Genomic DNA, 12500 nt, shown 5'->3' on the forward strand with positions numbered 1-12500 from the left:
GTAAGTTCACGATAAGGGCAGTAATTTGCTGCTGGAAATGTAACTGTCTTGCTGTCCTGAGCTTTAGTCAGAGAAGTGTTGGGGGAAAGGGCATAAAAAACCAAAACCACAACAAGAGAGGGCAGAGAATGAGAGCTCAGATCACAATTATTCCATCTGAGTGCTGAAGTAGAGACTCTTCCTACAGCAACTACAAAAAACCCCAAACATTTCTTCAAAAGCATCAAAGCATCCAAGCCAAGGTTTGGTAATCAGGACACTGCACAGGCAGGAATGTTCCTGAGCCTTCCCCTGGGATGGTCAGGTCAGCAGCAATTCAGAGCCACCACTTCACAAATCCCAGTGAAAACAGAGGTGAGGATTTAACCACATCCAGAGGACATTTTTGTCCTGCCAGTTTCTTACCAACATTCAAAAGCTTCTTTTTTTCATTCTTAGGTAGTGCCACATTCTCTGACACAGCTGCTCATCACAAAAGATGCAGATACACTTCACATCCAGACATCATAGCTACCTTTGCTGCAGTCTCCTTCTTCAGCTGTTCTTCTAGAGCACTCTTTGCCTCCTGCAGACTCTCCAGCTGCTGCAGGTTTTCCTGTGAAGAACTTTCCAACTGTATAATAATAATACAAAAAAAATTAACTAAACTTCATAACATTTCCATCTCCCACAGTCCCTCCATAAGGAAGTCTAAGTATCTTTCAGTACTTAAGGGACTCAGAAACACACCTAACTAATCTCTTCTAGGGGCAGAGAAAATATCTGAATAACACCAGTCTCTCTCCATTTATTTACTTTTGGAGCTGGAGAGAAATATCCAAATTTGACATTTAGGTCAGTTAGGTAGTCTAGTAATAGGAATTACTTAATCCAGTATTTAGATTACAGATTAATAAAACAGATCAAACACCTTTTAAGGAACAGAACTATGAATGTGTCCTACTCCTACACTGGCACCAATACAGGAAAAATAAAAAAACGCTTTACTAAAAAACCCCACTCCACCAAACCCAAAAATCCCACAGCGAAAGCGCTTCTTACCTGTTCCTTTTCTGCTTTTATTCTTTCCAATTCAGCTTTTAAACTGGAAATGGAAGCTGAAAAACAAGAATATTAAAACTTAAATGCAAGAAACACAGGAAATTGTTCATACCCTGTTTACTTCTGTTAATATTTAAAGGAGAATTAAGCTCATGTTACATCAAAGGTACCTCAAAAGCAAACAAATAATTGTACTTTTGTTTTCAGCTGCACAGCTTTGGTGTCTCTGCTTTCAAAAGTGCACAGTATTTAGAATTCAGGTCACAGCATTCAGACAATTTTACTACAAAATCAAGTCTTTGTGCACCTTAATAATTCCCTATTATTCTTATTCTGAGACCATTTCACCCCTGCTCACCTATTTCCTCTTTGCAATTCTCTATTTCCAGCTGTAGAGTTTCTTCTATATTTTCTTTCAAATATTGTTCAGCTTGGATCTGCTCCTTCAAGAAGAGGATCTCTGCCTTCAGCTTCTCCTCGAGGTGATCTGCTGCTGTCCTCACACTGATGATGTCCTGCCTGTACTTGAGGATCAGCTCCCGCAGCTCCTGCATCAGGATTAGCAGAGATGAGCATTTGGCATCACCCAGCTCTGGGCTGTCAGCACAAGGACAAAGCCCTGCTGCCCCAGGGTCTGTCCTGACACCCCAGACAAAGCCCTGCTGCCCCAGGGTTTGTCCTGACACCCCAGACAAAGCCCTGCTGCCCCAGGGTTTGTCCTGACACCCCAGACAAAGCCCTGCTGCCCCAGGGTCTGTCCTGACACCCCAGACAAAGCCCTGCTGCCCCAGGGTCTGTCCTGACATCCCCTCCTGCTCTCAGTAAGGAATTACAGCCACAGTCAGCATGGCCACAGGAAATGGAAACATGGCAAACATCCCCATGGGTTTATGATGCTCCCCCTGTCCTTCAGCACCACCAAATCTTTTAGGCTGAAAGGAAAGGAGTGGCCATGAAAGGGATGATAAGGCTTATCATTATTCAAGGTTTTGGATTATCACTGGTTTTAACTGGACAGAAGTGACTGGCTTCACCTGAGTTACTGAATCAATACAGTGGGGCTCTGCTGACTGAACACTTGTGTGCCCAGTTAGAAAATGCAGCTTGAACTGGCTGAACTGGGCCAAACCCACACTCCACAGACCACAGAGCAGCTGTCAGGCCACAGTAATTGGTTTTACAATTCATCCACACCCTGAAGCAGCCATGGCACAGAGGGACCACTGGCTGGCTTTGTCCATCACAGACTCCCAGGGTTAAAACCCCAATTCCTGTTCTTTGTGCTGTTTGAGACAGCTTTTTGATAAAGAATAATACTCCAATGAGATCAACTCACAAGCACTGTTTGTGTTAATGATTTAAAAATGTTTTACCTCTGTTGCCTCTGGTAGAATGAAATCTTCAGCCTGCTGTAAGGACACATGCAAGCTGTGTTTTCCTTGAAGACTTTCATTATCTTTTTGCAGTCTCACCAACTCTTCTGAAACCTGTTCCCTTGACTGGGTCAGGACAGCCTACAATGCAAAGAAAAGCAGAAATTCACACTCAGGATCATGCTTAGATCTCTTCTGCCCCATTTACTACCCCTACTTTCAGCAGTCTGGTGAATTGATATTCTTTGTAAAGAAGGGAAACAAAATGATGCTGTGGATCAACACCAGCAGCTCCCTCTTGCCTGGCAAGGCCAACTTTAGGGGTCCAGGCAAAGAGAAGGAAGGCAGTGATAAATAAAATCCAGCTTTGTTCAGTGTCTCACTTTCCCCCTGTGTTTATCCATTAGCAGGCTGAGCTCATGGAGGGGAAGGAGGGTGGGGAACCACAGGTGCTTTCAGGAGCAAGTTATCCAAAAACCTGAAATATTCACCCTGAAACTTTCCATGGTGGGTGTCTGCCTCCCACTGTCCTCCCAGGAGAGCACCAGAACAGCTGATCCCATGGAAAGGAAAGGGATGAAGAGGACATGGCTTTGCTTGCATTACAAAAGAAAAAAAAATAATCCAGAGGAGTTTTCCAAGAGGAATGGAAATGTGGAACCAGGGACTTGAGCAATAGCAGGAGAAGCAGACTCAGATCAACACATTCTGAATCTCCTGCACATCCACCAGACATGTTCTCATGCAGAGCATCTCTGCCAGCAATGCCCTGATGTGCTGCACACAATCCCTGACCCCAAAAATGCAATACTGGGGTTCATGAGGATGAATTCTCTCAGCCCCCCACAAATGCTGTGCCAGGGAGGAAAAAAGAAGAAACTTGATTCTGTTATAGAAAGGAATGAATTGTTCTAAGGAAGCCAAACTTAGCTCTAAACCATGAGGTCCTCTTCAATTCTCTGGCTTAATTCCAACAAGATGCCCAAAAATAGTTTTAAAAAATTAAGCTTCCATACATATCTCTCCCTGGGTGTTAGGGCTGCTATTTTAAGTCTGACCTGCAACAACACTGATCATTCATCTTTAAACCTGAGAAAATATTCACTAATGATGGTGCTTGTGATGAATCCTAAAAAAGAGTCTTGAGAAAATCTTCTGTCTTCAGATTTGAGGTGAAGTTGAGATAGCAGAGACATGGAATTAGACAATAAATAATGGGGAAAGAACTGGGCAGTGATGTGCCTGCTCCTGAATGTGCAGGAACACAGACAGCAGCACAGAGTGACACAAACTGATCCAGCCCCAGCACTGCCATCAGAGCTCACTGGCCCAGGCCCTCTGCAAGTGAAGATGTTCAAGCCTGGCTGGGCACACAAAGCCCCTTCCAGACACACTGAGCTCCCAGGGTCAGACAAACAGGGCTGCTCATGATCTCTGGAGTCAACCTGTCTTACCATTTGCTCCTGGACACTTCTCTTGGCTTGCAGAAATGCCTGCTGCAGCTCACTGAGGAAATTCTCTGACTTCTGACACTTGGCCATGAGCAAGGAGATCTTAAAGAAAGAAAACACAGACAGACATGTAAGATATAAAGCATGGAACAGATTCTGAAAAAGAAATAATTTCTCTTGCCTGTTATCATTACTAATAGGTACTTTGAAATTTCAAACTAAGCCACTGAAGTTTATGTTAATTCTTCACTCAGTCAAGCAGGAAAGCAGCTCCAGGCAGCAAGGACAGATGCTGTGTTTTCTGCACCAACAATATCTTTATATTCTACTTACCAAACTCTGAATCAACAGTTAATTCTAATAAAATTTACATGTAAGCCACTTCAGAGACACTGAAGGGAAACCGAAGAGCTTTTTTCTAAGTTTTCAGCATTTTTTGAGTTTTGTACCTTTCTCTGTAGGCACTTTCAAAAACTTTACAAGTCATTCCACAACACATGTAAGATTAATCATTACAGCACCCTGGTACAGCCAGAAGAACATATAAACATATTTCTGTTGTCTAAGCTGGACTTTGTCTAGTGATTGTTTCTTCAGTAAGAAAAAATATTGGGTAGGATGGAAGAGACAAAGTTCCAGCCCAAGTGAAGTAAATTCAGTGTCTGGTACACAGTATGTATCTACTATTGTAAGCTTTAATAGGTCAAAGATGATTTATTTTTTTTCCTTTTTATTTTTAACTATGACTACCACTCATTATATTTGGTTTCATTGTTCCAGAAGAATTAGGTACACATCTCAGACTGAAAAATCCTTCCAGTGGGCTATTATTTTAAAGGAGTTCAGTGTCTGCTCAGCTCCTCATTACTGCATTCTTCAGCACAAGCCCATTAACTGGTGTCAAATGTTGATAAGAGCAGGTGGTGGAACAGAACCACTCTTCTAGGAACAAAGCTGTGCCCAGGGCACAGGGCTCTGTTTGCATGTTTGGGTCATTTCAGACACAGGTCACTCCAAAACTCAAACATTACTCAAACTCCTACTGCCACTCTGTAATGGATTTCATTATTAGAAATGGTATTTTAAGGCCAAAATTGGGTAACACAATATTAGAGACACAATAGATTTTTCTAGAAACTGTGGCAGACTCAGATGGGGCATAACTAACCCTAGAAATTCTCATTTGTGTTGCCTGTACAGCCAGTAGCCCATCCACATCTAACAAACCACAAGTTCTTGTTACACACTTTTAAAGAACATTTCATCATTGCTGGATCTCAATCAAATCCTTGTACCTGATTAGAGGAGTCTTCAGCACTTTGTTTCATGTAATCCTCCAGCTCCTGTTTATCTTTCATTGTCTTTTCCAGCTGGTCATTAGCTTGCCTCAGCATCACCTGCAGCTTTTTCACCTGTGTTGTCAAAACAAAATCAATTCATTTTTTTATTCTCTTGGGGAGAATTTATTTCCTGAACCCTTTCACTCCCCAAACCAACAAAAAATCCCTTAAAAATCCAAAAATCCTATGAAACCCAGAAGTTCCTTTGCTGTTGAAACAGGCTCCAGCAGAGATTATCTCTCTAAAGAAACATGGGACATCAAACTGCCCTGGACCATGGCCATGTAATGACTTCAATCACTTATTTCAAAGCACAATGTGACTCATGCCTTCCACACCCATCTGAAAATTGTTCTTTGGTATATGGCAGGAAACAAATATCCTCCAAGACTTTAAAGTCATTTTATGCTGCTAGGATGAGGTCCTTTTCTGTTAACAGATCCTACAGTATCAAAGATAATAGAATTTAATGCATGACAAGCATTTTAAAATATAAATTATTAAAGATACTGACTTCAGCATGGGCATAATACTTTTTATAGAACACTAGTGCATGGCCTTACAGCATCAAATAAAGGGTTCTTCAAGGTGAATCCCTAAGAAATTAATGTACTTGACCACACATAAATAACAAATCAAGTTATGTCAAGTTATCCAGTATGTTGATATTGGTCAATTAAAACCAATGAATAAAACAGAACCCTTAGTAGTTCAAAAAGCTGCAAAAGCCTGGCTAAAGCAATGAGAGAATTCCCACCTGGTCTCTGGTCTCAGCCTCCTGGATCTGGATCCCTTGCAACTGCTTCTCATAATTGGAGCACATGTCACAGCGCCTGCCCAGCTTGTTCCCTGCATTCTGCACCTGCAGGACACAGAGTCAGCACCTGCCCTGAGCCAGGAGAGTCCCCAGGGAGTGCAGGAATGCCACACACAGGACACAGAGTCAGCACCTGCCCTGAGCCAGGAGAGTCCCCAGGGAATGCAGGAATTCTCCACACACTCAGGTGTGGTGTGGCCACAAAGCATTGCAGACAAAAGAGTGGCAGAATCATGTAAAGGCAGGATTGAGTTGCTCTACAAGTGAAGGATAACTCAAATCAGCTGTGGAATTTCAGCTTTTCCTGCCATGGGTCCCACCATTAGCGCAAAAAGCCAAAACACAAAGAGTTCATCAAGTCACTGCTGTGTTCTTCTGACAAACAGAAACCGAACAGGAGAGGAGAAAATAAGTGTTGGGGAGGGCAGCAGGGAAAGCAAGAGTAAACCTGCTGTCCTGCTGGAACTGCAGTGGTTTTGGACAAAGGGATAAATGGAAGTTTTATCAAAGTTCCACTGCAGGTCAAGTTTGAGCTGAATCTGTGCTTGTGTTTGCTGCTCCATTTCCAACCCACAGCAAGAGGCATTCACACCCCAGTGTGTGCTCTTGCCTCCAGAACATGTGGGAAGCTGCATTTCTGTTCTGGATGCTGAGACAGGGCTGAAGTGTCACCAAAATGTCAACAGGCCAAGAGAACACTCAGAGTAAGGATCTAACTCAGCTCTGAGCTCAGGATGCTGTTATTTCTCCAGATATGGCAAATCAATAGGAAAACAACAAAAACAAAGCAACTTTACAACAGTTTTGGAGAGACTCCTAAGTTAAATTTCAACAAATTGAGAAAAAAAAATCAGTAGTTCTTCATTCTGTCATTCATCTGGCCTTTTCTCCTTCACTACATTTTTTTTTATTCCCATCTTGTCTCCCTTTTGACCCAGTATGGATTATTATCTCCCCCCACCTTTTCACCTCCCTAAAGTGTTGCCCTTTGGCCTCTCTTCCTCTGAAAGAAAAACCACAGGAAAACCCAAATACTCCACTTTTCAGCAGAAAACCAAATACAAGCTTTGAACTGGCATCATATAAAGCTGCTGAAAAACTGACAGGCAGAACACCCAGAAGCAACAATTTCCTTGGTCATCCACAGTGCAACTGGCCCAGGGGTCAGTCTAATCTGCTGCTTGCTGCTCTCAGAAATGGGTTTGTGATGATGCAAGTCCCCAGCAATTTCCTGGAGCCTCTCTGGGGTACTCTGTGCCTTGGGCATAGTTTGGCTGCTCATTTCCAAAGTGCACAGCCCTCAGCAAACCCTCCCAGCACACAGAGCAGCACTTCTACTGCCTTCTACTCATCCCCAGCTCCACTATAATGCCCTTTCCTCAACTTCCCATTTTCTCCTGAAGTTCTCCCACTTTTTCCCCCCCTCTCAGCCAACACTGAGTTCCACAGCCACCTCCTCAAAATCCAAAGTGTTTAGTAAAGCTGCCTGTCCCAGGGGCAGGGCCAGCTCATCCACCTTATACTGGATGTGTTTCACCCACAGAAGCATTCCAAGAGGGGAAAGTGAACATCTGCCCTGGATGTGAGCTGTTCCTTCCCCAGCTGGCTCTGGCAGAGCCCAGGAGGAGGAGCAGGGCAGGGGGACTCACCTCCTTCTGCAGCAGGTTCCACTCTGTCTCGCTGACCAGGCGGTACCCACTGGGGGACACATAAGCACTCTCCACACCCTGGGTGACACTGGAGAGCAGGGAAGCAGTCTCTTCTTGCTCTGGTGTCATTGCTTTGATTGCTTTTTCCTGATCTTTGGTCAACATGAACCCGCTGGGCATTTGCAGGGATCCGAGGGAAGCCGTATCAAAGTTCTCAGACACTGAATCTGCTCCAACAAGTGGTCCAAAATCTGACTCATCCAGGTTCCCAGCAGATTTTGCTTTGTTGTTGTACCCTAAAGCTTTGGACTGTAAGGATCCAGATGTGCCCAGACTGTCTGTTGACTGTGCTCTCCTAAGTCCATCTTTAAACATATCAGTGTCTGGTTTATTGAAGGATTCGCCAGAGGAAAGAAGCAAGTCTGCATCCAGGGAATGGACTGAGCCATGGGTGCTGTTCACATGCACCTGGAATTGAAAATCAAGGATTAAAACAAATATTTACTCCATTTTAGTGGTACAGGAGGAATGCTGGACACTAATTACAAGGCATGGCAAAGGCAAGATTAAATTTCTTTGGCAAGAACATCTGCTCTCTACATTTAAGGTCACAGAGGAAGGGACAGAGAACTGAAATGAACCAGTTAAAATTCAAAAACAAATAAAACAAATTTAAAAAGTCTTCTTTTAACAGAGTGCTTCTGTAAGACTACCTTCCTGCCAGACAAGCAAGGACACAGTCACCTTCCATCTTCCAATATTGAAGACAAGATGCCTCCCTGAAGAGACGTACTTGCAACATTCCCTCTGCAACCATAATCTACACAACAGACGGCAGATACTCCACTTCCAAGAAGAAATTCAGAAGTTTTTCATAAAACAAAACACTTTCCATTAACACAAAAATAAACAGAGAAAAATATACTTAAAATCTACTCTATACCAACAAGTATATGTTGGTCTTCTATTTTTCTCTTCTACTTTGTGTGTCTGACAAAATACCAAAATATTTTCTTCACAATGTTATTTGTACATAAAAAAAAAAGAAAAGGGAAAGGGCTGGGCTTAGACCCAAAGGTATCCTGGGGAATGCCAGCACCAAAAGCCACACAAATTGTCCTGTGATATGTATCAGGCACATGGAGCCTCTCGATCTATTTTTGTTTTTTGTAGCACTGAAAAGAGAGCAGTAATGCTTTATTTAAAAAGCACATGACTGCTTTCAAAATACCTTCCAAAATATTATGCACTTCTGCTTTGCCATTAGACACATAAGGAAGTAACACTGGAACGAGGCTCTTGAGAAAAATTATCATTTCTGCAATAGGTCCAGAGACCAGCAGGCTGCTGGCACTTCATATAAGTGCTTGTAACCTACAATATATATATATATATATATATATAATATAGAATTATATATAATGTACTACTGTTTTATTACTGTTGTAAATGCCTTGTTTTAATAATGTTTAGGTGGAATATTTCTATTTGCATGTATATATACAAGTTCATAATAAAAAAGTCAAGGAAATACAGACTTACATAAAACTGCATTTTCAGGCTATAGCTGTTCTGTGATAACCAAAACAATATTAACAAATCATCTGTTTGTATTGCAAACTGCCTAAGAGAGAGGATTTAGAAGCTATAACAAATTACAACAAGTTGTAAGAACTGATGAATGACTGATTACAACATATAAAACATTCTGAACAGCTAAAAAGGTCATAAATAACAAAAGAAACACATATACAAACCCAAATCACTCTGAAAATTATGCTCCTTCTCAAAATATAAATTTTCCATGATGCATAAATCTTAGAAGCAAATAAATGTTGGTAATGATGGACTAAAGAATATGCTATGAACTGAGATTAAAGAAAACATCAACATATAAATTTTTGTTCCTCACCAATGTGCCTCATTTGCATGTCTGGACATGGAAGATACAAACAGTATTTGAAACAGAAAGTGAATATAGGCTAAAGGGCAGAACTAGATCTCAGCTACATTTAGATCTCATGATTCTGAATGTCTTTCTGCATTCTGAACTGTTATAAATCCTTGATAAAAATAAAAAATTTACTTCAGAATACATATATTAAAGTATATACTTTTTTCCCTTCAAAAGTGATAAAAAACCAGGAAAACACTGGCTCACTCAAGTCTCTTGAAGGTTAAATAAGCTCCTGTAGCACAAAAAACTTTGTGGGTTTTTATTAATTTTTCCTTCATTTGACTCACAAAACCAAAATGGACCCTAAGAAAAGCTAAGTACAGAATTCAACAATTTGATTAGCAAAGTAGCTACAACACTCTTGCTGAATGCTCAGATATAATTGGCTTAATCCTGAACATTTAGGTGTGTTAGAACGTGCTTAGAAATCCCAGGAGAACCTACCAGCAGTTAACCTCCAGAATGCAAATTGTAAATTACCATTTTTAATGGCACCTCTCAGGATGGTGCACTATTGTCTTCCAATCTTAATTAGGATTTATACATTCAACTGCAACTCTGTGGATTTTTATTGTCTAATAAGATTAGAAGTTACAGAGAATAGAGGGCTGTAACTTTGCATTTGTATTTGCAGTGAACACCCTGAGGAATGCCCAAGCAAAAGTAAAAGATTCAATTGTTTTACCTCTTCATTAGAGAGCTGGGTAAGGGTTTCTTCAGGGGCCAGAGAACATGAAGCCTTTGTTTCATCATCTGAATCTTTTTGCTTCTCTTCCTTTCTCTTGCTAAGCCTTTGCTGATCATCTTCTTCCTAAAAATCAGTGGTCAACAGAGCATACACAGAAAATGGGATTCAATTTCACCATAATAGTCATGACATCAGCTTTCATGATAAACTAAGCTACAAAGAAGACACTGAAAAGGATTATTTTGGTTAAAACCCAGTGGTTTTCACATAAATATTCATTTAGTTAATAAATACAGTGTTCATTTCACAAGGCATCCAAACAGACTGAAGTGAGAACTTGGCAAGTTTGGTGGCTGATTCATGTTCTAGAATGATTTTATTCAAAAAGCATATTACCTAGTTTAAAATTCTAATTATAAAGATTAGCAAGTAACAAAACTAGCTGTTACACTGGCTGTTGTATAGACCATAAATATATAACATATCTACCCCTAAAAAACCCATTAACAGCCTTTACACAAGCATGAACATTTAAAACAAGTGATATAAAAAGTGCCTTGATCATTAAATGATGGAATATAAGGAATCAAGAAAAAACCATAATAGATCACTAAATCATAAATATGTACAATCACTTGTGTAAGTTCATTTTAAATTAAAGTCTTAATTTTTGCCTGGGATATGTACTGGAAGGCCGAAAAAACCTAGAAAGAAGTGAAACTTGCTGACATCCTTAACCCAGACATTTTGCATCACAGATGACTATTTCTTCCTCCAAGACTAATTTCTGGGTATTTTTACATTTTCATTTAACTACAGGCAACATTAGAGCTCCTATATACACCACTATTAAAATACTTGTCCAAATGGGGTCTGTTCTAACTGCCAGCTGTCACTAAAGGGGATTTCAGTTCAAACTGCCAGTTCTCATTTTTTGAGCTATTACCACACTTACACCCAACATGTGATTTCCATGCCTGTTACACCACAGTAAAGCTACAGTATTACAAAAAAAAAAAAATAAAAGCAAGAAGAGGAAAGCAGCAGGTAACCTGATCCTTTTTTTTCAGCTCTTCCACCTGCCGGAGCTGCTCTGAGGTGAGCACAATCTCCATCCTCTGCATGTCCCTCATCAGCAGCCTCTGGGACTCCAGGAACTGGTCATTGGCTTTCTGCCACGTGTGTTTCAGCTGGTTGTGCTGCTGCCTCTCTTGCTCTAGCAGATGGCAAACTATGCAAGCAGAGAAAAAATTCTTCTGAACCACAAGCGTTTAAATATCTTTTCCAAAGAGAAGCATTTTCAGGCATAAAAGTAATTATTGGTCTAATTAAGAACAGTCAGGCTTTGTTCAACAACTATTTAGGTTAATAATGTCTTATTTCAAACACCATTTTCTTAATTTCCAAACTTTGCTTGTGATTAGGGATATATTACTGACAGTTCAAGATTTCCCAGGGAGAAGACTAAAGCCTCAACTTCATTCATGAATTCTAACAGTTTTGGGGTTTTTTAGTGCTAGGTTCAGAAAATTGTCTTCTACATCCCTATTTGCTTCAGCAGCAGGTCCTGATTTCCCCTCCTCTGCAGACCCTGGGCTGTGGTGCCCTACAGGGACATTTCCACACTCAGCACTGCCACACCTCAGGGAGCCAGGTCTATACATTATGGAAATAATGCTCATAATTATGCACAAGTACAATATACACATAAAATCATTTCAGCAAGAATACAGTTTGCAATGCTTTAAAAACTTAGCAGATATTCAACAACAAGCCTTGAGGGAATGAATGACTCTGCTGGTTTTCTAACATAAGGGAATTCCACATTCAATTCTTCTACAAACATTTTATGGCCTTTCAGATTTAAAAGTCCTGCTTCCATCTCCCAATTTCTTTTCATCAAGTTCAAGTAAGAAATGATAAAAGAATTCCCAGCTCCACTGGGTTTTGCATCCTCAGTGGAAGAGAGTCAAAGGACTATTGTTAGGTGGGTACCTTCATGCAGCTCCTTCCTCAGCTTCTCTGCATCTTCTTGCAGGACTGATTTTTGTGTGTTGAGAACAGCCACATACATCTCCAAGTCTGTCCTACATGACTTCTCAGCTTCTAAATAATGGTTCAGTTCTTTAACCTGAATAAAAAGTAACCAGCTCAGTGGGGGAACACTTTCAGACATTTCCTTCT

At 40.8% G+C, this 12500-nt stretch overlaps 1 protein-coding gene across 2 annotated transcripts in view; it reads right to left on the reverse strand.

The window, feature by feature from the left end:
• Positions 1 to 12500, reverse strand: part of RABEP1 (rabaptin, RAB GTPase binding effector protein 1) — a 45107-nt gene that overhangs the window by 4109 nt on the left and 28498 nt on the right. The window contains exons 6-16 of one of the 2 annotated variants that reach the window (XM_059486696.1): positions 12312 to 12447; positions 11369 to 11547; positions 10314 to 10439; positions 7672 to 8139; positions 5963 to 6067; positions 5161 to 5277; positions 3869 to 3967; positions 2415 to 2555; positions 1400 to 1589; positions 1042 to 1097; positions 515 to 613 (exon numbers count right to left, since the gene is read on the reverse strand). In XM_059486696.1, the coding sequence (XP_059342679.1) occupies positions 515 to 613; positions 1042 to 1097; positions 1400 to 1589; positions 2415 to 2555; positions 3869 to 3967; positions 5161 to 5277; positions 5963 to 6067; positions 7672 to 8139; positions 10314 to 10439; positions 11369 to 11547; positions 12312 to 12447 (1716 nt within the window). The remainder of the gene's footprint in view (positions 1 to 514; positions 614 to 1041; positions 1098 to 1399; positions 1590 to 2414; positions 2556 to 3868; positions 3968 to 5160; positions 5278 to 5962; positions 6068 to 7671; positions 8140 to 10313; positions 10440 to 11368; positions 11548 to 12311; positions 12448 to 12500) is intronic. The other variant, XM_059486697.1, reaches the window with a different exon arrangement.

Source organism: Ammospiza nelsoni, chromosome 21, assembly GCF_027579445.1.
Source record: "Ammospiza nelsoni isolate bAmmNel1 chromosome 21, bAmmNel1.pri, whole genome shotgun sequence".
NCBI lineage: Eukaryota > Metazoa > Chordata > Aves > Passeriformes > Passerellidae > Ammospiza > Ammospiza nelsoni.